The sequence below is a fragment of the Triturus cristatus genome, chromosome 4_1, assembly GCF_964204655.1.
Source record: "Triturus cristatus chromosome 4_1, aTriCri1.1, whole genome shotgun sequence".
Classification (NCBI taxonomy): domain Eukaryota; kingdom Metazoa; phylum Chordata; class Amphibia; order Caudata; family Salamandridae; genus Triturus; species Triturus cristatus.
In genome coordinates this window covers 884,885,187-884,911,265 of record NC_140585.1, presented here as the reverse complement: position 1 = coordinate 884,911,265, position 26,079 = coordinate 884,885,187, and the positions used below count along the sequence as shown (strand labels likewise).

At 45.5% G+C, this 26,079-nt stretch overlaps 1 protein-coding gene across 1 annotated transcript in view; it reads right to left on the bottom strand.

Moving 5' to 3' along the window:
- Window positions 1-26,079, bottom strand: part of LOC146855720 (uncharacterized) — a 350,281-nt gene that overhangs the window by 77,308 nt on the left and 246,894 nt on the right. Inside the window, exons 11-15 of the mRNA XM_085653625.1 lie at window positions 23,398-23,581; window positions 22,942-23,041; window positions 20,418-20,536; window positions 19,742-19,779; window positions 18,192-18,304 (exon numbers count right to left, since the gene is read on the bottom strand). Coding sequence (XP_085509751.1) covers window positions 18,192-18,304; window positions 19,742-19,779; window positions 20,418-20,536; window positions 22,942-23,041; window positions 23,398-23,581 — 554 coding nt within the window. The remainder of the gene's footprint in view (window positions 1-18,191; window positions 18,305-19,741; window positions 19,780-20,417; window positions 20,537-22,941; window positions 23,042-23,397; window positions 23,582-26,079) is intronic.

Here is a 26,079-nt window from a genome sequence, read left to right as displayed (position 1 = left end):
AGGCATCAATCCTTCAGGATTCTCTTTCCAGAAAAGTGGAGGGAAATCAATTAAGATTCATTTTACTGGCTGAGGCCAGCACAATAAGATTCTCTGGAATGGGGTTCTTAGTGAGAAAATGCAGGTCATCAGATGCCAGTCCAAGATGTGTGGCCACCTGCCTGTTCAGGTGGGGAATAACATGGGTTCAAAGAGGTTGCCATGAGAGTAACTATGAGGGCGACATTAAACTGTGCTAAAGGCTTAAATGTCGATAGACACGGTTGCAGAACATGTCAAAACATTTGTTTTAATCTCAATGAAGGGCAGCTTTAACCAACACCTCAGATGCCCTTCGACCCACCAGTGCAAATGAGCACTCTCCTCCGATAGTGGCCCATGTGGAGAGTCAAGCTCTGCGTCGGGAGAGGTGTCTTGTCCATGGCGTTCCAGTAAATCAAGGTAAAAGGCATCAGTGTAACAAGGTGGGAGCAAGCCATCTTCCTCATGATGATCAATACCACTCTGGGGCACACCCTGCTCTGGTACAGAGTTACCAAAAAGATAATGGAGTCTCTGCTAATAGCGGTCATTCAGTAGAGATGCAGGTTTGGAGACAGGCTGCAAGAAAACATGTTGTGCTTTTTTATTTTCGTGGTGTGACATCTGACAAGCATTGGCCAATTTGGATCAGGGTCAGACATGGACTCTGGTAACCTGCAGCACTAATGCAGAAGTGTTTGCTACCATGTTGCCGGTTAGATTCAGGCACCATTGTGACCTTATCTTATACAACTGCAGAATGATGGCTAGGATGACCAAACCATGCCTCCTACAGACAGCAATGACTGAACTATCTATTCCCATGATGGCACTGGTCGATTTGTTACGTTAGATGCGACTAATTGAGTTGACATACATGTGGGTTGGGGAAGCTTTACGAACGATCAATACAAGACTGTATGAACTTTGTTGCCTGTCATGCAAAATAATGATCTATCATGACACTGTAGCTATATGCTATCAAAGTTATGGATAAGATAATGCAATTGCTGATCACTGTATTACTTTAAAAACGGGGAAACAAATTATTTACACTGGTACCAGATTATCCATTGGTTGCATTAGCTCCAGCACTGAGGTGATGGAAACCAGCGTGGATCATGGGGCCGGAGTAGAAGTCTGACCAGTGTCAGAATGGGTCTGGCAACTGGTCCCAAGGGGGAGACTGGGCCAGGGAGGGGCCTGCTACCCATAATCTGACTGGATTGCCCTGTGGAACCGGACACCATGCAAGAGGGAGGCAGAAGCGCACTGAATATTTGCAACATTGCCTCTTCAAAGCCTATCTCCTGGAGGGTCAATGATGGCCTGGGAACTCTGGGTGTGTCGGAACCAGCTGAGAAATTAGAAGTGACCAATAGTCTCAGAGGGTTTTATGCTTGCGTTGAAATTTTGACCTCCCGAAGACTTCAGGAGGGAAGTGAAATAGTTGCAGGAGTGAACCCATAGCGGGACAGACTTCAGGCCAATGACTTGGAGCAGGAAGTGTGCAAAGGCCATAGTGACTTCTTTAGCTCGGTGACATACAGCTTCACCTTCAGGTGTTAAATTGCCTTCGGGTGCATGAGGACGCACTTACCACACAACTTAAGATTTGTGTTCCGATTCCAGGCCCCAGAGACTCCTCATGTGGATCTGTGGCAGACATCCGCTTCCTGTAGTTTCTGCACATCTTTAATCCTGTCATTTTCAGTGGAAACATCATTCTCTAACACACTCTGAAAAGTTTGGAAGTCATCAGAAAATCGGACTAATTTGGGAGCAGAGCTCCTGATCAGTGTAAGAAGGGGCAGAAAGAAACTGAAGTCAGCAAGCAGGGCTTACTCTACTGTACTCTCCTGGGAGGTATGGAGCCAATGTAGAGCTCCATGATACCACCTAGCATTGTGCATGGGAACTGCAAAAAAAATAAAAAAAATCTCCAGATCCTATCTGGCACCTGTGTGATATTCTAGGGTGAGGAATCAGCAGTTAAACGTATCCATCAGAGTGCCTTTTACAGACCAATAGACTCTCCTAATAGGAAGACAGAAAAGCAAACCATTTGCAAAGCAACCCCGCAGACTGCTATCAGGCCACAACCACAATTGTATGCCAGTTAAGAAAGCAATAAAAAATATATATATCATTAAAAAAAAAAAACCAGTGCCAAAGCACTAATTCTCAAATTGATGAAATCTGTAATTTGTGGAAAAATTGTCATATTTCTAGTCATATCCAAGTGAAACGTTGGCAAATGTTTTCAAAATAAAATCCTAATCATAAAGGAAGTCACCATCATCGTTACACTACAACCAGTGACCAAATTAATTATTTTAAAAAACACATCAGTCAGCTAGGCATGAGCAAAATGAAGGAGTTTGGGAAAACCCTTGCCAATCTGATGCATACACACTGCTTCGTGGATCTGGTTCTGTTTTGCTAAGTTAAAAGCAGCCTTGACCGAATGAACCACGCTAGCTCATTATCCCCATATGTTCCTAGTGTGAGGAGAATTCCCTGCCAGCCTACAACTTTTTTGAAATTAAAAAAAAAAAATGTTTTATTATGAATTGTAGCCGGCCAAACACAGTACAATACATTCTGAGCAAGTGTTACATTTCTCAAACAATTAGGGATAAGAGGGAACCCCTCAAGTAAATACAACTTCATCAAGAAATAAATTGTACAGAACCAAACTCGTGTGTCAATACACTCAGTATTGTACTTGAACGTATGCAGGTCATTCTCATTAAGAAGAGTCACATAAGGAAAACCTCAATCACGATTCCTGCAACACAGGCCAGATATATGTGTGCAGACATTTCTACACTGTACTCCGGGTAAGAGAGGCCTGTGGTCTCGCCACCTCATCTAAGCTACCAAATTCAATATTTTGTTCTCCTGACAATTGTGAGGCGAGGCCCTCCCTCTTGGGGACCTCCGTGATCATGACATACCAGGCACTCACATTGTCTTCCAGTTTATCATCCCTTTGAACAAGGCTCATTCGAATTAACTCTGCAGTCACCCATTCCTGCAAGTCCCAGGCCCACTTACCCACCGTGGGGGGCACTGAAGTCATCCAACTAATTGCAATCCTTCTCTTGGCCAAAACCAGCCCCAACTGGAGGAATCTACGTGCAAGTTTTTTCCCTTTAGGCCTAGGGAGAAGTCACAATACCACCTCCCTAATGGATTTGGGTAGCATCCACCCAGTCACTCGACGCAAACTCTCCGGTATCGATCCCCAAAATAGACGCAGCTATGGACAATCCCATATCATGTGCAAGAACTGGGCATAGTCATAACCACATTTGGGACATCTAGCAGGGCGATCGGATATGTTTTGTGACGTACACTTGGTGTCAGATAGGTTTGATGTACTATATTGAATTGTGTAAGTTTGAATCTGGTATGAACTTGTGTTTAAACCCCTTCATGTACCTTTTGCCACCCACCTAGCTTGAATCTGGAGCGGGTGCACAGCCAGGTCCCCGCTCAGTGCCCTATAAATGCGAGGTATCAGCCCACGGTCCTCACCCCCATCAAGGTCACAAGAGCTTGTAGCGTGGCGGTAATGGGTGGCTCCTCCGGGAACGATGGCAACACCTCCCGTGCAACCGCTGAGATCTTTGCATATTGAAGGTATTGTCCCCTACCCAACTCAAACATTGATTCTGCCTCCTCCCTGCTGATGAACTTTTGTCCCAAATACAAATCTCCCATCGTACGACCGCCTCCCTTCGGCCACCTGAAAATTTACATGGTTTGACTTATTTGTTTAAACGGTACCACCGCCCACAGAGGGGCCTCCACGGCATAGGGCGCTCGTTTCACTGCAGTTTTTATTGCGGAATCCCAGATTGCAGCCACAGGTCTGATAATGAATGGGAGCTCCTCTGGAACCCGGGATCCCATCATAAGGAGGTTGGGAAGAGGGGTTCCCCAGTGAGTACCCTCCAGCAACCGCCTCTCCCAGGTGTCGTACTCATATAGCCACTGGGCGGCGTGTTGAAGCTGTGTCCCCATGTAATAAAAGACCAATCTAGGGACCTCCAGTCCTCTCCGCGCCCACGTCCTCTAGTGTATCCAGTTTCACCCTTTTCCTTTTGGACCCCGTTAACAGATCAACCAATAGACGATCCAGCATGCGGAAGTACGCCCATGGAATATGTTGGAGGGAGTTCTGCATAGTGTATAAGCAGCGCGGAAGACTCCCCATTTTTATTAAGGATACTCGTCCCATCAGGGGCAGATCTCTCCAGAACTATCGATTTACAGATACCTTCCAAACAATTCCCCATATTGCACTCTAGGTAGGCCTCCTGTGTGTGTGCCAGCCCGACCCCAAGATATCGGACAGAGTGTCTAACACAGGTTATCCCCACCATGGGAAACTCGCCCTCCTTGTCCTCCAGGCTCCCCATTGGGAAAAGTTTAGACTTCCCTGGGTTAAGGCAAAGCCCTGATATTTCACCGAAGCCATTTAGCTCCCTAAGGAGCTCTAGGACCGCCTCTTTTGGACGCCAGAGGTATACCAACGTGTCATCAGCATACATTGACACCACATGAACCGTCCTCCCCAGCCGAATCCCCCGGTGTTCCATCCTATATCTAAGGGAGATCGCCAAGGGCTCCATCGCAAGAGCGAAAAGGAGCGACGACAGGGGGCAACACCGTCGAGTACCTCTCTGGAGTTCTAAGCTATCTGATTCCGGATTGCAAAGGCAGATCCGAGCAGTTGGTTTAATATATAGAAGCTTTAACCATCAAGTAGTTATCTCCCAGTCCCATCCGACCCAGCATCATCCACATATAATCCCATTAAACAAAATCAAAGGCCTGTCGAATATCCAGTAGACACAGAGCCCAGTCATCCTCCTGCAGGTGCGGCGCATGCCAGACATGTGCAAGTCTGCGCAGATTATGCCAAGTGTTCCGGCTAGGGACAAACCCAGTTTGTTTTGGGTAGACCATTAGGGCCATGTATGGTAAGAGTCGCGGCGCTAAAACACCACTCAGAATTTTCTCATCAATGTTCAGAAGAGAGATGGGCCTTTAGGAGCCTGGGGATAGGAGATCCCTATCTTGCTTCAGGATCATGGACACTAGTGCTTCCATCATGGTAGCAGGAAGGACCCCCCCTATCCAAAGCCTCATTATACACCTCCAGCAGGCGATCTACCAGCTGTGGGGAAAACGTTTTTATAAAACTCAGCGGGGAGACAGTCACTCCCAGGGCACTTTTCCGGTTTCAGTGTTTTGATCGATGCTAATACTTCTTCCCTAGTGAGTGGCGTCCCTAGGGCTTCAACGTTCTCTTCCTCAAGGATAAAAGTGTTATGTCCCCTAAGAAGTCCTGTAATGGCTGCAGCCTAGTCGGAGCTACAGTCGAGCATGTCCGACGTAAATGAGTCGCAAATTCCTGTATAATCGCATCTTGGGTATATACCTCATTTCCCATACTATTGCGAAGCTTCAACACTGGAATCTGTATCGTCTGTGTGGATGAGTCGAGCTAGGAGCGCTCCTGATCTGTCCCCAGCCATATAATCTGTCTGTAGGTGGTATAATTGTGCTTCTCTAAGCATGACCAATCCTCGAGTTCACCTCGGAGTCGCGTCCACTCGGTCATGTCAGTGGGAATCTTGTATAGTGTATGCTCTAGGGTCTGTAAATGCTTTTCTAGAGTGTCAATATCAGCACTACGTTGCTGTTGGACTCCATAGGTAGTCCTCATGGAAACCCCCCTAATAACGACCTTCATTGCCCTCCACTCCGTAGATCTAGCAGCTGTGGATCCCCAGTTTTCCCCAAAGTAATGACCAAGTGACTCCGTCACGGTTTGTACATATGGGGGGTCCGTTAGGGCCTCTGCAAGAAGCCGCCATAGTGGAATAGGTGGAAGTCCCGGTCCGCTGGACAGTGTCAATAATGGTGCATGGTGGGATAGGTATCGTGGTAAATAGGAAATGGCCTGCGCGGTAGCAGACAGGCCAGCAGAAAGTCAACAATTGTCAATACGGGAGAAGGTATTAGCTGCGGGGGTATAACAAGAGAACTCCCTTTTTGTGAGATTGCGCACTCTCCATTAGTTGCGAAGTTGCATGCTTTGAAGGATACCGGTCAGGGATCTCAGCATGCAGGGTTTAGTGTGTTCTCTAGGGGGTTCCCTATCCAAGATCCCGTTGAATATGCAATTAAAATCCCCAAAGAGAAGGACCTCAGCCCCCAAATACGGCGTTGCCGCCTTCAAGACTGTTGGGTAGAAATCGGGACAGTCCAAATTGGGGGCGTAGACATTGTGAATGCATAGTTCCCTCCCTTCCCACCTTCCAAACAGGATAACGTACCGCCCATCAGGAACTAGAACATGCTGGAGGTGTTGGAATGGGATCCCTGGTGCCACCCATATAAGTGCCCCTCGTGAAAAACCAGAGTATGATGTGGAAAATATCTGCTCCCTCCATCTCTTCCGTAGGCTCACTAATGTGTTCCCCCATATATGTGTTTCTTGTAGTCCCACTATTGCTATCTTGTATCTCTTCAGGAAGACATGTATTCTTCGACGCTTATCTAGGCCTGCCATCTCACGGACTTTCCAGTTAAGGAACTTCAACGTTTGTACTGTCATGACAATATGACATTAAGTGCCTGACGAGTGTTCCCCTAAGACCAGTGTACCCTTCCTGTCGATTCTTCAGGCTGTGTATCCAAGTGTAATCCTGTGTGACCCTATTGATTCCCCCATAACAAAACCAACTTGTATTCGCATCTCCTGATCTCGACACCAAACAATACATACAACTCCAAACCACCCCCTCCCCCCTTAGACACTTCAAGATCAGTTTATCCTGCTTAAGGCATTGACCCAAGCCAGCGTTGTCTAAGATGTCAATGATTGCGTCTAATAAATGCTGTGCAAGAGAACTGGTAACGCCGGAGCCTGAGATTACTCTCAAGCCTCCCTGACGGCCCTGGTCTCTAGTAGGGGCATCGCTGCTCCGGCAGCTGCCTGTGTTCCTGACAGAACAAATACACAACCGGGCCCCCGACCTATACCCGATTTAAGTTAAGGATAGTCCATAAAGGAGAAACTCATTGGAACAGGCAGGGTTGCCGCGCCCTCAATCGGAAAATGGAGGTCTCCCAGGGACCCGCAAAGTAACAGTTCAGACCAAATATGCCAAATTGCCATCCTATATAGAATACGAAACAAAACTTATCTGTACATATTAGCAAATAATGTTCAGTGTGTGGAGTTAATTTGTGGCCACTGCCTGGCCCGCTGGCCCCTCGCTCAATGTCCGGTGTCATGTCCGCCGAATCTGGGACCACCTCCGAGTCAGAGGCCTGTAGTGTACCGTCCTGCATGACCGTGATACTCAGTTTTTTTTGTTTTTTTTTGTGGTTTCTGATGTGTAAGCGGTCATCGACCCCTCGAGGAGGGCTGCAGGACAGCGTCTCAATGGAACTCGTAAAGGGACCAGGTGTCTCCCATCCGGGGCCCTGGTATCCAACCAATCACTCGCTTCTCCTGCCGAAAAGAAGAACAATGCTCGTCCCTCACTCTCCACCCTGAGTTTCGCCGGAAACATGAGGCTATATTTTAAGTTCAAGTCTCTAAGTCGCTGTTTCACTGTGATGAAGGTTTTCCTCTGTTCCTGGCCCTTTGGGTGTAGTCCGGGTATACCGTTATGATGGAATGTCCCTCAAACAAAAATACTGTTTGCTGCTGCAGGAAAGCTGAAGTAAAAGATCCCTGCCCCGGAAGTTAAATAATCTTGCAATTATAGCACGAGGCGGTGCTACAAGCCTGAGGGGGGGGGGGGGGGGGGGGAGGGGGGGGAAGGACCAGCGCCCTATGTGCCCGCTCCACAATGAAGAACTTAGACAAGTGTTTGGGAGCCATTTCCGGAGTGATATACTTTTCCCAAAGACAAACCCACATCCGGCCCTTCCGCTCTCTGGAAACCCCGCAAATCTTAGGTTTCCCCTCCTGGAGCGACCTTCAAGTCCTCCGCCCAGTCGTCGTGCTTGATCATCTGTTGCTTCAGCTCCACCACTGCCTCACTAAGGTTCTTGACCTCTTCCTTGAGGACATCTGTGTCTTTGTCTGTGGCCGTCACTGACAAACTTTCCTGAGATCGCACCTCAGTAGATTAACATCTATGGCCACAGCATCAATCTTCTTGATCAGATAGTCTCTGGTGGATTGAAAGGCCCGGATAACAACCATCAGTGTTGGTGCGTCTTCTGCGGCCCCTTTCAGTGTTCCCTTTTCCATTATTTGGTCCTTACTCCTGTTCTTCGGACCATGGGATATGAGCTGAGCATAGTTCGGTATCCTGTTGGATTGCAGTTTCGCCGTTTTATCTTTCCCCATACTGTTCCACCAGTTGCAGCGAGTTTGTCTATATGGCCCTCCTCAGCTGGGGTGCAACCAGTCTGTATCTCTTCCCACCGGTTCAAACCCCACCAAGGGTCCAGCACTCACTCACAGGAAGTGCTCCACTCCTTAACACCAATATACGGGATTCCAGTTATAATACAGACTGTTCTGATATTCCTCGCCTCTGGAGTAAGAACCTCCCAGCCACCTCGATACACCGTTGGCATCCAATGTGGTGAGACCAAGCAGCCTGCCATCAACCACATATATAAGGCTCCCGGGGGGGACCCCTTCGAATTTCTCCTCACACTCCAAAGCCGCAGGGGGGGGTGGGGGGGGCCCTGGCCATCTCTCCCTCCGCACAAGCCCTCCCCCACCAGACTACTCCGAACTCGACAGGACTCAGGCTGCTCCTCCCAGTTACCACAGTAATACAGCCAGATATCACCCTGCGATCCCACTCTTTCGGGATTCGCCAGCCTTTTACCTCGCAATAAAGGGAGGGGAGGGGGGGGGTCGGTCTCCAGTCCAGGATACACTCATCCACGGGGGTGCACCAACATCGGCTGGCCCGTTGATTGGGCAGCACCGACCACACTCATTTAAGTCTCCCCCAGCATCTTCACCATTTAGGTGTCAATGTATCCCGGGGCCTACAGGGTGCGTCTGAGCAGGTCTGCTTCGTCCCGCTCCCACTGGTCCTGCCTCAGTCTGACCTCCTCTGAGGGGGTTAGACCTAGATTTCGCCCAAGTGGGGGTTCAACCAGCTCCCGGAATATCCCCGCCCGTCGGGTACTTTACCGTACTGTATCTGGCTGTCCCGGGGTCAGCCTCCGTCACAACCGGTGCGGGACAGTCTGCCACCTCTGTTGCCGCAAAGTAGGCAGCGCCTTCCCCCCCGGGGGCCGCAGCCCGGTTACTCCTCTCGCAGTGGGGCCTGTTAGAGCTGTAGGCCCAGCACCTCTACGTGATCTTCAGGCCAATCCCAAGATGGTGTCAGTCTGTCTCCCGGGCCCAAACTCAGCATTCGCTTCCCCGGGGATACACGGATCCATTCAGTCCTCGTCCGACAGCTGACTGTTTCACGGGTCCCTGTGAATCAATTCCCCTGCTTTTGGGAGCCATGATACTTCAGGATGTTAATCTATAGCGGGCAGCGGCACAGAGCTCTTTCAAAGCAAGTCTACCCGGCCATGATGGCAAGCCATGCCCCATCAAGCCTATGACTCTTATCAGCATTCTTCTCATCCAAATATTCAAGGGTAAAAGAAGCATTATTAACACAACTGGGAAACTAGACCAAGTCAACACGTTTCGCTCTTTAAGAATGCATGCCTCCTGATTTAAGTCCTAATATTTTTTAATCAAAAACTATACCTTGCTCATATACTGCTCTGCTTTTTTAGGTCTCGCTTACGCAGCGCCCAAGCGCTGCTTAGGAGGCGACCTTTTGCAATCGATCACCACTTTTGTTAAACGCGTGCAAGTTTTGCATTGCCAAATGCGCACAAGTTGCAATACCAAGCATTTCCCTTGCGGGAGCGAGCATTGGTGCCATCTGTTTGTAATTATCTTCAAAACGGATGGTGCCGCTGCTCACTCCCGCAAGGGAAACGCTGTGTGTGTGTCTTGTCCCTGTAAGCAAACATTTTCGTATCCATTCACAACAGAAGTTGTAACTGCTTTTTTCCGGTTCAAATACTCCCCCTCTCCAAAAAGTCACAACAGAAGGCGGCTGACTTTCTCTTTTTATTGTCCGTACACGCTGGTACTGGATTTCTTTGGGTAGTGTTTTTTCTGTCTACTTGTGTCGTCAGCAGTTCCTACGAGACTTTACTTTCGTTTCTCATGCCGGTTTCTTTTTTGCAGATTTATATAGCGCGAACTCGACCCAAAGGTATTGGAGCGCTTTATTCGTCTTGCTTGTTACATGAGGACTTACAAACGGTTGTATTTGTGGTTTACAGTGGTACCAGCTGTTGCAGGAGGGGAAGACCTGAAAGCAGCCACTGGATGAATAATATCTGCAATTGTTGAGTTGCTGGCCTCTCATGCGTGCTAGGTCCCCCCAGCAATATATTAAAGCACACTGACACAGGATGAATAGTGCTTTACTGACCCCTAGGCAAAACCCATCGCGCTTATTTATGAACTTGGCAGTGACATGTCAACAGCAACCATTAGTGTTAACAATGGCCCAAGTAAACATCCCCGTAGGCATGCTTCAATGCCACACATAGGTGTAGTAAGCAGTATATAAATGCTGCAATACAGTACCACCATGGGTATCAACAGGAGCATATTAAGCACAAATATTGTTTTCTGACATGGGCTGATCCCTTAATGGACACACCTAACCGGCAAACAACGCTCAAGTTAGAGTGCCCAAGCTCACACGTCGCCTTACCACGAAGTAGCTGAAAACTAGCAATATAATGATTAACCCTATTGGTGTCTTTATGGACCAGCCCCCCCCCAACACACACACACAGGTCAAATAAAAATTAGCACGTCTGTCAGCCCATGGCGAGCATGCACAATTGACAGGGGTCACAGTGGGCGATGGGCATGCACACGATCACATGGTGCGGCCGCAGACGAGCCCTCAGCGTGCATTAATTTTCACACACCCACTCACTCTCCCCGACACCCCTGACTTCTCTAGCAGATTCCAGAGCCAAGTACGTGGCACGACAAGCTCGAAAGAAACCACCACAACCCCGGAAGTGACCTTTACACTAAGGTGCGGTGATGGTGTCTCAAAGTATATATATATATATATATATATATATATATATATATCCTACTGGCGGTCGCCAGTAGGTAGTTATAGTTAGGACCACGTTTCCATAGGAAATCCGCAACATTCTATTTTGAATAACTTTGGCGCCGGTCGACGAATCCTCGCGAATTTTTCAAAATAGGTGGGGCGCTACGCTCCGTTCCTACCCTGAAAGTCTCGGGGGGATTCGTCAAGCGGGGGCTGAGATAAAAGGGGGGTCCCAAAACGCGTTTTTCCCATGCATTTTTCCATAGGACCTTTAGACACAGCTACAGCCCGAAAAGCTGAACAGAATTACTTGAAATTTGGCAGAGAGGTAGTCCTCAGGTCAAATGGTGTAAATCTGTTCAGTAGATTTTGAGAAAATAGCCTTTAAATCAATATATATATATCTGTGGCAGCTTACGGTGCGCTTACCGTACGCGTACGGTGGCGTGCGCGAGCGCGATTTTGATTGGCTCTTAGATCTTAGTAAACATTCGAATCGGTCGAAACCAGGAAGCGGCGGCCGCCATTTTCTCTCTTGCTCTCTGAGTTGGGCAGCAAAAACGAAGCCAAAAAATGTCTAAAGAGGCAGTTTCTTGAGATCCTAACCACCCAGCATTGATATAGGGGTCTCCAAACAACCCCCAACCGGAAAATCGCCGATTACGCTTACCGTACGCGTACGGTAAAAAAAATTTTTTAAAAAAATTATCCACACTCTCCCCACCCCGTGTGCAAATGGTGCCCGAAGGGCACCATATGTGCATGGCTTATTAGAGATAAGAAATTAACAAAGAATAAATTTCACAAAGATGCGCATAATATGTCCCCCATGTGCGCACGGTGCGCGAAGCGCATCGTGCGTACATGGCCCATCCCGCATAACGTGGGCACGCGGTGCGCGCAGCGCACCGCGTGACCACCGTGCGTGCACGGCACTAACTGCGTAAAGTGGGCGCGCGGTGCGCGAAGCGCACCGCGTGCTCACTGTGCGTGCACGGTGCGCGAAGCGCACCGTGCGCGCACGGAACGAACTGCGTTAACTGGGCGCGCACGCCACGAATGGCGTAAAGTAACTTAGCATTTAAAAAAACGTACAAATTCACTGAAAAAACCATAGGTTTCACACACGTTATAGTTAGGAATTAGCATTTAAAAAACCTTGCAAATTCACTGAAAAAACCATAGGTTTCACACATGTTATAGTTAGCTGTACATTTCACTCGTAAAAACCAATGAAATTCCCCCGTTATAGTTAGTGCAGGCAACTATAACTCACGCGACCGCAATCTTCTGCTGATGACATATGTGTCTTTATGAAAAAAAAATATTTGTAATATATGTATAGCTAAAATTTAATGGAAGAAGACATGGGCAAATAAGTGTCTAAATACAGTATTAGCATCAGCAGAGGATTGCGGTCGCGTGAGTTATAGTTGCCTGCACTAACTATAACGGGGGAATTTCATTGGTTTTTTACGAGTGAAATGTACAGCTAACTATAACGTGTGAAACCTATGGTTTTTTCAGTGAAAATAAATATATATATATATATATATATATATATATACATACATACACACACACACACACACACACACATCTCAAAATTTGTCCAAAAGAACGAGGCCGCACACTGCAGAATGTCGCCTCCAACAAAAGCTTTATTCACTCGTAGAGCTGGCACTCTGTCTGGTCCATTTCATTCTGCCTGACGCGTTTCGGGCTGCATCAGCCCTTGTTCACAGGCTGAAAGCGAATCATACACCAGCTTCCAAGTCACCACCATGACTACATGCAATTTCTTTTCAAGCCCTGCGATGAGGCCCCTCAGGTGAGTCAACTTACTAATGGCATGCTGGGACATGTAGTGTATTTGGAAGCATTGCGAAAAACATTTTGTTTAAGCTGCAGGGGCACAAAACTGTTCGCAGCCCCGAGGTGGCTACAGAAGGGAAAAGGAGCTGGTTATTGATGTCCGGAGGCTCACTGCATTGCGCGACAAACATTTTGTTTAAACCCTTGAGTGCCTGTGTTGAATTAAATTTCAAAATAATGTTTGTTTGTTTATGGGCTCTCTAGTGAGCCTCCGGACATCAATAACCAGCTCCTTTTCCCTTCGGTAGCCACCTTGGGGCTGCGTAACTGGGGGAGAAACTCGCACCCATAGCTACTCCCCATAGCTGTTGGTAGACAGTGTTCTGAAATAAAAACAAGTTGTTATGAAGACAAAAATCAATCATGTCAATGAGCATTTTGTTGTGTGGTTTGTAGATAGCAGCCCGTTTTCTAAGGTAGTGTTTCACTGCTTTCAGGCCGTCGTTGTGATTGATGCTCGTATATAAAGCTGTGATGTCCATAGTTATCAATAGGTAGCCTTGTTACCACTTAAAGTCATGTATTTTTGTTAAAAAATCCCCAGTATCACTTAAATAGGAGGGCAAAGCTTGTACAAACTCCTGAAGAAAATAGTCTATATATTGTGACTTACTTTGTCAGACTATTTTTTGCAGAGATGATTGGGCGTCCAGGGGATTTGGTAGAATTCTTGTGTAGTTTGGGTATAAAGTAAATTACCGGGGTAGTAGGTGTATTATTCCTTAAAAAGCCATATTCATCCTTGTTAATTAGCCCCAGACTCCTCCAGGCCATAAGTTTGCTGTAATAGCTATCGTATGTTGTTTTTAACCTCAATGGATCGCTTCTACGGTAGCATTGTAGGTCTGTGAGTTGGCTTAATGCTTCTTTATTGTAATCTTCCTTTGCCCAAATTACCAAGTTGCCGCCCTTGTCAGCATTTCTTATGATGTCATTGTTGCTTGACAATTTTTTCATTAGTTGTTGATATTTTATACTCTGTTTGTTCTTCTTTGTCCTGTGGGTGTCTTTATTCATTTTTTTTTACTTTGGCATTTAGATCTTTAAGTCCCATTAGGACTTGTTCATGGTATACATCTATAGCGTCCCTGGGCATGATTGGCACATAGAGTGAACGTGGCTTGAACTTGGTTATTACAGTTATGTCATCAGTATTTACCGTAGTAGTCATTGCTTGTTCATCTTGGTCGTTGGGATAGTGCCTATAATTGCATGTCCTTAAAGAGTGGCATATCGTCGTTTGTTAAACCATAGGCTGATGGGGGGCAGCTAAGAGGAGGTGAATGTGTCACAATAGCTTTGATGTTTGCCCCTTTAATAAGATGATGTTTTTGAAGTTTTAATTTTCTGATGGCTTTGTAAACATTAATCCTAGTTGCGGCATAATCGAACGAACTCTCCGGGCAAAAGGAAATTCCCAGTGAGAGCAATTGTAATTCGGCTGTGTTAAGGGTCATTGATGTTAGATTAGTCACCGTGATGTTATTGACATTGCCTTGTTCTCCCTTTATTTCCGGTTCCACCGGCGTGTTTGATATCGCCTGGTTGGTTCTCCTTTGTTTTGCCCTTCTCCTTTCTCTTCACTTGACTGGTTTTTTTACTGATTGTTGTTGTTGTGGTCTTTTTGGTCGAAGCGTTTGTTTTCTCTCCTCGACTAAAAAATCAAGTTCTTCAGCAAGGGAAATTGCTACTGGGACTCTTTTATCTCTATTGTCTACCTCTGTTTCACTTTCAATTGCTGAGCTTAAGTCAGAAGTGGACGAATTGACTTGTTTTGATCCTTTGTTACCTTTATACGATATTTGAGAGCTGGAGCTATATTTCGATATTTTCATGTTTTCATATTTTTTAGCAAAGGTAAGAATGCGTCCACATTCGTAATCAGCTTTATCACGATGATAAAATAAGGGAGCGCAAGACATAAGTATCTTCCTCTTTTTTTTAAAACGCTGTGTCATCTCATCTTTTAGTCTCTATGCTTCATCATTCTGGCCCATGGTTTCTATTTCCACATTCAGATTGTCTATTTGACCTTGTAACTTCAGACGATCTGACTCTGCATATTTGACTAGAAAGATTACTAGTCTCCTTGAAGATTCCAGGTTTGTTTCCGCCCACTCTTTCAACATCTGTGGATCTGGCGTCTCATAGCTGGGGGCAATTAATATGCGCAGACCCCGAGGAATCCTTCTCACATCTAAATAGCGCTGGAGAGAACGGCCCTCCCACAACTTACTCTGCTCGTTTTTCATTAACTTTTCTAGGCTCCGATATTTGTCACGGAGACTTGCATTTTTGATTACTGTTGGTGCATTCTGGGCTATGTAGTTTGAACTCCGCGTGTTCATATCATCGAACATCGCCGTAGCAGCTGCCTCTCGATCTCTTAGCGTATCGGCTGACATATCCTTAAGGTTATTGAATTTTATTATTAGTACTTGAATAGACTGCGAAGTAGTGAGTCTTTGCACGTCAATAATATTGAATGGCAGATTCCTTACTGGAGTCTGTGGCACACCCCTCTACCCAGTGTAATCGCGTACTTTGCTGTTCCTACCTCTAGCCGCCGTCAGCACTTCTCGGGTCCTCCGACTCCAGTCCGTCCTGTCTCGCCTTGCTTCCGTAGGTTGCAGCGTAAGAGATATATATATCGTATTTACAGAATTTTATCTGAACCCCTTTGTTCAACTCATTCAATGAAATCATACACTGATGGAATTTTAGGAAGGAAGGCAATGTACCCAGGAGTGGGCATGGGTCGTAAAAGATATATTCGCCCCCTTTAAAAGAGAAAGGAAATCTTCCAAAGTACAGAAGAACGAACTTCTTAGTCAGCCCCTTGGGACTTCAAATCAATCTGCACTCGGATATGTCTGCAGCAGATAATGCATCGGAGCTAAATAAATGGGGATTTTACACCACTTTAATTGCATTGTCGAGAGAAAAAAAACTCTGTTACAAAGTTCGGGGGGGGGGGGGGGGGGGACTTTGGAAATCATACAAATTCTGCTTTTCGCAGTCAACAACGAATCGATTCAATTATGTTAATTACAAAAAGATAACTAGTAATACAGTTGATCGAATGCCGGGGTTAACATAGCCAACCAGGATGGTAGTCGGAACTGGCTACTCGCCGTAAAATGCACCAATGACTCGTCAGGGGTAGTAAGCGCTATATAAATGCAATTCCCAGTTGCCCTCATAATACAATAGGCACTACCCTCGGATTCAGCAGAACTCCCTTCTCGCCCTAAACTGTTTAATATACATTTGCAACCACAGATGCCAACTGACAGAACACACGACTTGCATATAAACACTGCGCAGACAGGATTTACAGACAGCTCTCACCAGCAGTTCTGCGAACAAGAAACCACCAAGCCCAGACTACCGCTAGCCACCTGAAAAAGGCATATTAATGCCCCCCAACACTTTTTAAAAAACAATAGCACCAACCCCATTATCACCAAACACCCGCCAACAAGGGATGTCAGCTCCCTCTCGAACCATCCACAGCAACCATATATGACCCTTGTATATGCTAATCCAATGAACAGCCTCGCCCCGCACCAGTGTGCAGGACTAGAACAAAGGGTCATTGTCTTGAGCGCAGCTAAAAACTCTAAAGGACATGGTTTGCATGACAAGTGACAGCGCTACGAAGGCACGCTACTAACAAAATAGGCGCTACGTAGGGTAAAAAGTTTTTATCCATGGAACTGCCTTGCAACAACGGACATCTGGAAAACCTGTACATTTTGGCTGCGCAGCAGACTGGACAGTACGAACAAGACAGGCTCCAGACAAACTGACCCCAATCCCAACAAGCATTGGCATAGCCAATAGGTCTCGCCTTTGGGACCTTATAAATGTTTAGCCATGCAGCAATTGATGTTATTGCACCAAGGATATTGTGCTGCATAACTAAATACTTATAAGGCCCAAAGGCGAGACCTATTGGCTATGCCAATGCTTGTTTTAAATATAATCTACAGTCTGACTTGATACCTAAATGTTTGATGTACTCCTTCTGCAGCCAGTCATCACAGGCAAATGTTTTCTCTCAATCGATTTTACAATTTAGATATTACAATCTCTATACATTTGTGTGCGTTGGTTATACATACTGCTGTCTTCACCAATATAAATGTCCCCAGCATCAACTTGATGTGGTCTAAGCAACAGTTAACCTTGAATAAATTAAGAGAACTTGCTACTTGTTGCCACACCCACTCTAAAAGTTCTCCCTTCATTGAAAGAATTTCAAATTACTGGTATAATGCTGAATTCGAGGTCATACCTCAATAGCCACATTAGAAACACTGTTAAACGTACAATACCAAACAAAAAACTGGACCACCACAAATTAATTTCACAGACTTGTTCAAGATCCTGTACCCATTCAGCTCTACTACTGCAACATCCTTCGGATAGGCCACCTTTAAAAATAGACTTGCAGCACTCAAAGCAATTTCCAGTCACACAGTACGTTATTTCTTAAATTTTACATGCTTGGACTCTATCTCAGATATTTCTTACTAATAAGCCCTTCAAGTCTGTCCCAACAAGAATGCGCTTGTAGGCCACTGAACTCTAAAAGTTGATGTGTTAAGCAAAAGGATTAAGGGATGAAGTCCAGAGACAGATATTAGCTACCTAAATGTATGTTCCCTGCTTGAGTGGGGATATGAAAGTCTGACCAGCTGGAACATAAAACAAAAATGTAGAACACTGATAAATAACGCCATGATATCCAGACGGCTTTCATATTCAACTGCACTTCAGTCCATGAATTTGCTAAAGATCGGGCGTTGCCCAGAGGAATGCGAAGAAAAAATTGCCAATTTTAGGACTATGCAAAGAGCCACTTGCAGCTCACTAGTCTAAAGCAGAGACTCCTTAATTCCATAGTAAGCACAGGTTCAAAATTGATTTGTTCAAATAAACATTCCAGACAAGTAGCAAATTAACAGTTACCAAAAACAGATGCCTTCATGGTGAAGAACCCACACAGTGAACCAACCAAAGTTAGCAGCCACTGACAAAAATGCCACATTCATGGGCGAGTGCGTACAAGCTTCATGGCAGACACTGATGGATATGCAACCTGCATGGAGAATAGCAGCTTACCATGGCAGTCGCTGATGTGAATGTCATAGATGTGCGAGTGAGTCTTCAGTGTGAAGATGAGTCCAATGAGATATGCTGCAGGAAGCAGAAAGCAAACCGTGTATACCAGGGGCCTGCAACAAATCAAACAAGTTAGAACATGTCAAAATTTACAAGCCAAGACAGTGCTGTACATTAATAAGGCAGCCAGTGTCAGGGTGCTGTGTGCGCAAGAACCTACACCTTACAGCTAGTGTGGGGGGGACAGCTCTGTATGGCTGGAGGGGGGAGCGCACACTAAAAAAGTCTGAATCAAGCCTCCAGGTGAAAGGAGTACATCCTTTGGCAAGTGTTAGGGTGGTTGTGTGTCCATGTTACAAAGGAAGAAGCAACCCACCTTATTGAATGTTTCAGGACTCCTCCGTGCAAGCATGTGTAGTTAAAATAAAGGGTACACTCCTATGTAAGTGTCGAGGCTACTTTGTGCTGTTTTTATGGTCGCTTTTATGCAGTTCCATACTGCTAGTAGGGAGAGAAGCATTTCGGAATGTGCGCCAGGTCGACTATGCATCTGTAAAATTTATGTGGGACAACCTACAACAAATGTTGGGGCTACCCTGATGGATGGATGGAGTTGGGACTTTAAGGTTCTCTCACACAACAGATTGAATAGCAGGGAAATAGTTATGCATATATATATTATAGTTACGTTTAAATGAAAGTATAGAACAATATAACCACCATCCCTTGCACGCCCTTTTCACCAGGATTCTTAGTAACCAAACTCCCATTATCTTGGCTTCACAATTCCTCCACCCCTGTTTCTCTCAGCGCGCACCTAATCCTTTCAAAGCATCACCTCAGTTCATGGCCGAGGCATTTCCAGAAACAGTGCAGTGGTGGACAGAACTACTGATGCTCCTCAGAAGTAGGACCACATTCCGAGACATCAATGATTCCATTTGGTCTCCTTTCAGGAAGCCCTGTCATTTTAGAAAACAGTCTACATACGGCCTCCTTAACAGCAACGCTCTTTGTCGGAACTGCACAAAGCAGCGCCATGACCTTCTGTGCATGCCCCCCTCAATAATGACTGACTGGATATGACAACAGGGCAGTCACCAAACTTGATACAGCAGTGCAGGTTTGCGTTTCTTCAATCTTTTCATTCCAACCATTCACAGCCGTACCACAAATCATCGGAGGAGAGCGACACCGGAACCCCTACCGGGCATCAAGCGAATAATATGCCTGCCCTGTATCCACATTACCTCTCGCCTTCCTGGGGGAAGAACAGAAAAGGTTTCTAGGTGTGCAAGGCAATTGCTACAGAAGCGTTTAAGAGGCAGGCCTGCCTACAATGTCTTCAGGACCCGTTCAGAATTTTCACATCTGCTTTTACTTTTCAGATGGACACTAGACTCCCTTGCAACACCATTTATCATCAGGCAATCAAGGACACAGGAGGGGTGAGGGGTAGTAAACCTATGATCGCACATACCAACCGTCGAGTGGCTAACTGATCAGGCTTTAGGACAATTAGCCTGTAGTCTGAGCAATACTATACTTACTCCGTTTGACCATAGAACAAAGTGCTGTTTTGTCCAACCTGTAAAACGAAAAAAGACCACACAAATTAAATGAAAACCACGAATGAAAGAACTCACAGTAAACAGGCAGCCTATGCAGATTCACATGCACAGGTATTTACCTATGACAGTTTGGTGGGGGCGGGGAGGCTTAGAAACCCTGAATCCCAGCGCCTGGGGCGGGTCTGACTAGGGAACACGGGTTTCTTTTCAGCCAAATCACAGGGGCGCAAATACTGCATACACGAATGCAAGTGAACACACTACCAGGGACGCGTAGGACAGAGGGTTAAGAGAGCAGATCAACGCCAACATCAAGAAATGAAAATAGAGACATAATGTTCTTTTGGTGAAACTTTCAACCAAACTGTTGGTTTAGATTACAGACACAACTGAATAGTGAACGCCTAAACCTTTAATTATTTTCAGGACCCATAACCATGATTTCTCTGCTGAATAAACTGTATATATATGAACTCAATAAAAGTGTTTAATGTACCAATTTACAAAAATACTGCATATGTCACATGAGAAATTGGGGCCAAATTAAGGGTTAGGCCATATGGTTCATATGATGAATGTTTCTTCATACGCTCTGCGATAGCCTCTGATAGGTCATGCAGAACAGATTTATTTCCGTGAGAACAAAGCCACTCACCACTTCGAGTTCGCAGTTTTGGCAAAGGAAGCGTGCTGAGGCATTCTGGGTAATGTTCAAGCAGTCCCCACACACAAGCTTCCCGTAGACTTTGGAGAACAAGGTTGGTGCAAACACACCTATGGAAATCAGAATATGTTAACAGTACCCTGTATAGAAAAACATCTTGAAAATGTAGCTCCCACACCAAGGAAATTATTCCTGGTCATTCACGAATCTCAGATAATACCACCTTCTTGACCCCCAAAAACGCCTTGTACGCCTACGGAACATGTGCTCTTGGAAAAGTCACAACGTCAACATCTGCACTGCACTCAAATTCACCTTGCTGTGTGCAACTGTGTGTGTCTTGTTGAGCTAGGGGCCTGAACCTATGAGGGGGAAGTTATGCGCCAAACCAACTTCCCAATGTCATTGCATGGGTTCAACGATTACAGCAAACATTTTTAGAACAAGCTGACTACATATAACTATCCAAGCCTTTGTAATAACTTTAGATCTGTACCAAATCTCCAAATGCAGATGACGTTTTTAGATACACAAAATGAAAAATGCCACGACTGCTTGCTGCAATTTAAATAGGTTGTCCAGTTATTATTCCTATTTAAAAGACGGTTTCTTCTGAGAAAACAGTTACAAACTGGGAGCGGTCAGTAACAGGACTGCTCTGCAATACACAAAATAGGGCGAGATTCCAGTGCTCTACAGAACGCACACGTTTTTCAACAACATTTATGTATTGGAAAAAACAGCTTTGAACTGCAGTTTTAAACTATTACACAATCTGCTAAGGGATGTCTGCTTAAATACATATTGGAACCCACTGGTCATCCGTGCCGAGCTGCAATTAAAAAAAAAAAAAAAGTATACGTCAAAGGATTCCGTGAATTTGAATAGTTTGTAGGCTGCAGAGAAATGATGGATTTGAAGTGGGCCAGTCCTGATGTGAATTATAGCTAGGAGTTAGAAGCCCAAACCATCTCTTTTCTTTGAAATAAATAGGTGTCAGTTAGGAATCCACAGCCTATCCCTGCTAGCTTGGTACAAGGAGAAAAGTCACTTCCTCAGAGAAAACTGCTTTACAGTTAGGGGATGAACAAGGCAAGATAGTAATTTGGAGCCTAGCGAGCAGTCAGCCCACTGCGGCTATAGGGGGGTGTATTTCACCAACATGGTGTGAGCACTTATCAGTAATGCATGCCGAGAGCTTTCCTGGTTTTCTTGGCTTGATTGGCCTTCTTGGTTTGTTTTTTCAGACACTAATACACACAGCATGATTTTTTTGTGAAAAAAACAAAACTAAAAAAGCAATGACCCCAACAGGTTGCCCTTTCTCCCTGGGCGTGTAAGTCATTTAAATTTGCAAAATATGTTATGGCAGATCGAAAAGGTCAAGGTGTCTAGGTCACAAGGCATTAATGTGGGATCTCACCTCCCTGACCCTCTGCACCAGTCATGCTCCTACAGGTCAAGGGTATGATGTATTATGTCATCTAGCCTTGAGCAGACATTTTCGTTTTGAATACCCTGCTGCACACAGCAGGAGATAGTTATCGAACCAGATGACCGCATGAAGACCAGCGTTACTTTCGCTGATCCACCTATCTAAATCATGAGCCCTTTGAATTGACATGACTTCTATATTTGAATAAACATAGCTTTCAAATCTTTTTGGGTTGTATACTTTGCCCACAACTTTAGGAACGAGTACCTTTTACATTTTAAGCCCTGAAGAAGTCCGATTGAGGACGAAACACGTTGGCGGTTTCTAATTTTTTTTTTTTAAGAAAATGAATAAATAATGAATCTTAACAACTCAAGACCTCTCTGACTCTTTCTCCTGGGAAAGCAATCACTGTTTGCAAATTGATTTCATTATGAACATGGCTTAATGATGACTTATACATGTAACTAACACATAGTAGTGTGTGGGGCTATTCTGTTTCTACAAGGGTATGATGTATTATGTCATCTAGCCTTGAGCAGACACTTTCGTTTTGAACACCCTACTGCACACAGCCTTCTGCCTGCACAATTTTCATTTTAAGGGAATAAAAAAAACTAACTTGAACAAATCCATAATAGGAGTATGCTTTCCTTCCTATAGATCTCCAAAGGGGGGGGGGGGGGGGAGGAGTGAAATAGGCATCCAGTGAAGAGGGTAAAAAACTGTTCTCTTTACGAAACCATCACCAGCACTCCTCAACCATTTGAGTTCTATAATGGTCCTTTGCTTGCCACCAAAATATTTCCATACAGGCCTACAAATATGAGGCACAGAAGTTAGGTAGCCTAGTACACCACCACGAGCTATCTGGCTCCCAAAGTCAAGCAGGCTCAGCATGAGCACCGCCTTGTCTTTATTCTGCTCTTAACAATTAGAATCACATAACACTTTTATTTATGTTTATTGAATTTTATTCCAGCTTTTATAACTTTATTTTACCCAACACATTACATAATTAGGCAATCGGCATGCTTGCAAGACAAGGTCTGTAAAGTTCAACTTTCACTTTGGTATTACCTCCAACTGATATGAAGAGAAGTGCTGAACTGACGCCAGCTGACCGACTGTTAAATCTTTGTTCTCTATGTTTGATGCCACCGACCACCATGCACAGGCCCTAGAAAAACGAAAACGCAAAGATAAAGAATACCAAGAGGTATATCTGCCACACTTCATATCTAGAACCCAGAAAAATAATTTCTCTAACTTTGAGTGGCGCACTCACCCGTCTACCTCCATACACTAATCCACCAACCCCCTCCTAATGCAAACCTCCAATGTTGTTAAGAAATATTTGCTACTAATTAGAGAATCCATTTGACAGCAGCACTTGTTAACCTGCAACTCTAGCACAGGAGAACAAAGCACTCATGAACTGAATATAGAAAAGAATTGATAGCCAGAATGAATACACAAGTATGCAAGTAGGTACATGCTCCTTTGGCGAACCAGGGCAGTCGCCAATGAACTTACTGGAACAAAGAGGATACACCCTAGGACGGTGCCCGTCAGGGCCGACTTCACCACTTCCTCATAGCACTTGCTCCCTTCTCGGGCACCTTTTACTAGCGCAGTGATGTAGAAGGTGAGCTCGGTGATGGAGCCAAAGGTTGCATTTACTACTGCACCAACAGCAAAGTTACTCTGAGCTGAGATACTGAAATAAAGAGAAGAACAAGGGTTAGATCCTTAGAGCTGCAGCAACTGAAAACCACTTTGGTTCTCAGAGCCTAGTTTTTTTTTAACCCAGGGAAGGAAAAAGGCAGAGCTTGAGTCATGTAGACCTTTGGAGAGCGGTAAGCTGCAGACTCGAGGCAGAGGGATTTTTGGTAATTAAACTGCTATGCCAGAGAACTGTGAAGCACTAAACAAGGACTCAACTCAGCCAATGTGCTCATTCCCAGTCGAGAGAGGAAAAGAAGTCATGAAGAGCCCACCTCCGTTTCCTTAATTTAGAACAATCCAGCTGCAGCCTTCCCATGCTTCTGACAGCTCCTGGTAATACATATACCACATTGTCTGGTGCCCCTTAATCAGAGGCTCCCCAATTCTCATCAGCTATTACAGTTATTCCATTTAATGAAGGGGTTATGTCCCTTTCTCCATGTGCCTCCACGCATACCAAGCCGGTTTCTCACTTTCTTAACCTGCTCAATCACTCAAAACCGGATGGGTATTTTGTCTCAGCCAGTTCCTCCTTTGATCAAAGGATCGGGGACTCCATCCACCGGACCAATCATTCATCAAAGCCTCAGACTTTCCTCTCTTCACTTAGGCCCTCCGTTCAACACTGCTTAAGCCGCATTTCCTCCTCATCCAGGACCATCCATTCGTCACAGGATCCGAGAGTCCCCTTGTACCACAAACAGCTACTGGCTTGTACCCCTGCAGGGCACTCTACAAAACAGAGCATGGCGACTAAAGGAAACAGCTGCAGCGTGATTCTCTTCACACAAGAGCTGTAGCTATTAGTATGAAAAAGGCTAACACTATATGCGCATTTTACAATCTTACAATAATTCAACCATATTTATGTAAAGTAAGGAGAAAAACCACACAAAATACAAGATTCTTACTGTAACTAAAATTCACCAGTATTTTCTTCTTTCATATATTTAGATGCTTTCATAATTTGCTGAAAGACAGACATAAGCCCCTGTATACCTTTTAACACATTACCTTATACCAGTAAACAATATCGAAATGCCCGCAAGAATTTTTTTAGTAGCACATTTATCTCATTGAAAAACATTCAAACGCCAAGGCAGAGAGAGGCGAAGGGCCTCTTAACGCCACTTATTTAAATTCCATAAATCTCACATATTTTGAAACACAAGTGAAAACTCGAACTTGTGATGGTGTGTGCCCTAGTGCCAAGCGATAATTAACGCACCCAATAGAATCCAAAGCCACAGGGCTCCGAACTTTCAAGTGCGGAAAACATTGCATCTTTCGAAATGAGGCCATGAAAATGGGGCATAGACTGCACCGGCGTGTCCGGGCATCTGAAGGGAGTTCCCCCCCGGGTTTGAACTGCCGTAATGTATCCAGGGGATGAAGACCTCATGGCATCCAGTATAAACTATGTGGGGGGAACATTGCACTATTTAAGCTTTCGGTCTTTGATAAGGATTCATCATCGAGGCATTAAAGCTAAGCCTCTGAAAAATGAAGACGGGAAAGCCTCACGTGGTTCAATGCAAGATACCAACGCCGTAGAGCTGCAGCCGAACAGCGAGCCACCATTGCACCTTTCATAGATTCAAACAATTCAATCAAAGCAGCAAGCAGTGCAGGATCTGTTGCGCATATTACCCATCATTCATCTGACAAATCTACTTGCATGATTCCACACAATCAGCACTCCTGGTCAGGGTTTGGGCTAATCAGTCCTGGGGTGAACACACATTTGTGCATCTTTTCCCAGCTGGACATGTTATTTCCCACACTGAGTATGCCTGCGTGCTCAAATCCAGTCCTACCAATTGGCCCCCAGAGGAGTTCATCCCACTATAACCACACTGATCGATGACCCAGACGGGGGGATCTCGTTTTGTAAGCTCCATCAGTGGAGGCTAGCACCGAATAGCACGGGTAGGGTGGGGGTCCGGACAGAAAAAAAAAAAAAAAAAGTTACTTATCTTGCTGCCGAACCGCCGCCTCGCGTCATCCTCTTCTGTTCCTGCTTGAAGCAAGAAGCCTACCCAGGCTCCCCTAAGCCAATCACAATGCTGCAATGCAGCGGTGAGGTTGGACGCTCAGACAAGCAATGGGAACCTACGCGTGTTCCTCACCAGGTTGTGTTTTACAGCCTGGTGGGGAACATGCAAAGTGCACATGACTGACTAGCCGGCCCAAGATGGCTGGCCAAACCGTCATGCGCATTTAAGTGCCCACCACTCCTCCCCTTGCTGACTATGACGAAAGCCAAGCCCCACCCCGCCCGTAAACCAGGCGGGCAACTAGAGCCAAATTTCGGGGGGGGGCTGAAAAAGATTTGGGGGGGGGCTAAGTCTTCCGGCCATAGGCAGAGTGACTGTAAGAAGGGGCGAAAACACAACAAAAGCCTCATTAACGAGTAAATGATCTTGTAAAGACCCGTGAAGTACTCTGGTGCGGCTGCAATTAGACGGACGCCAGCCCGCGAGGCTGTCT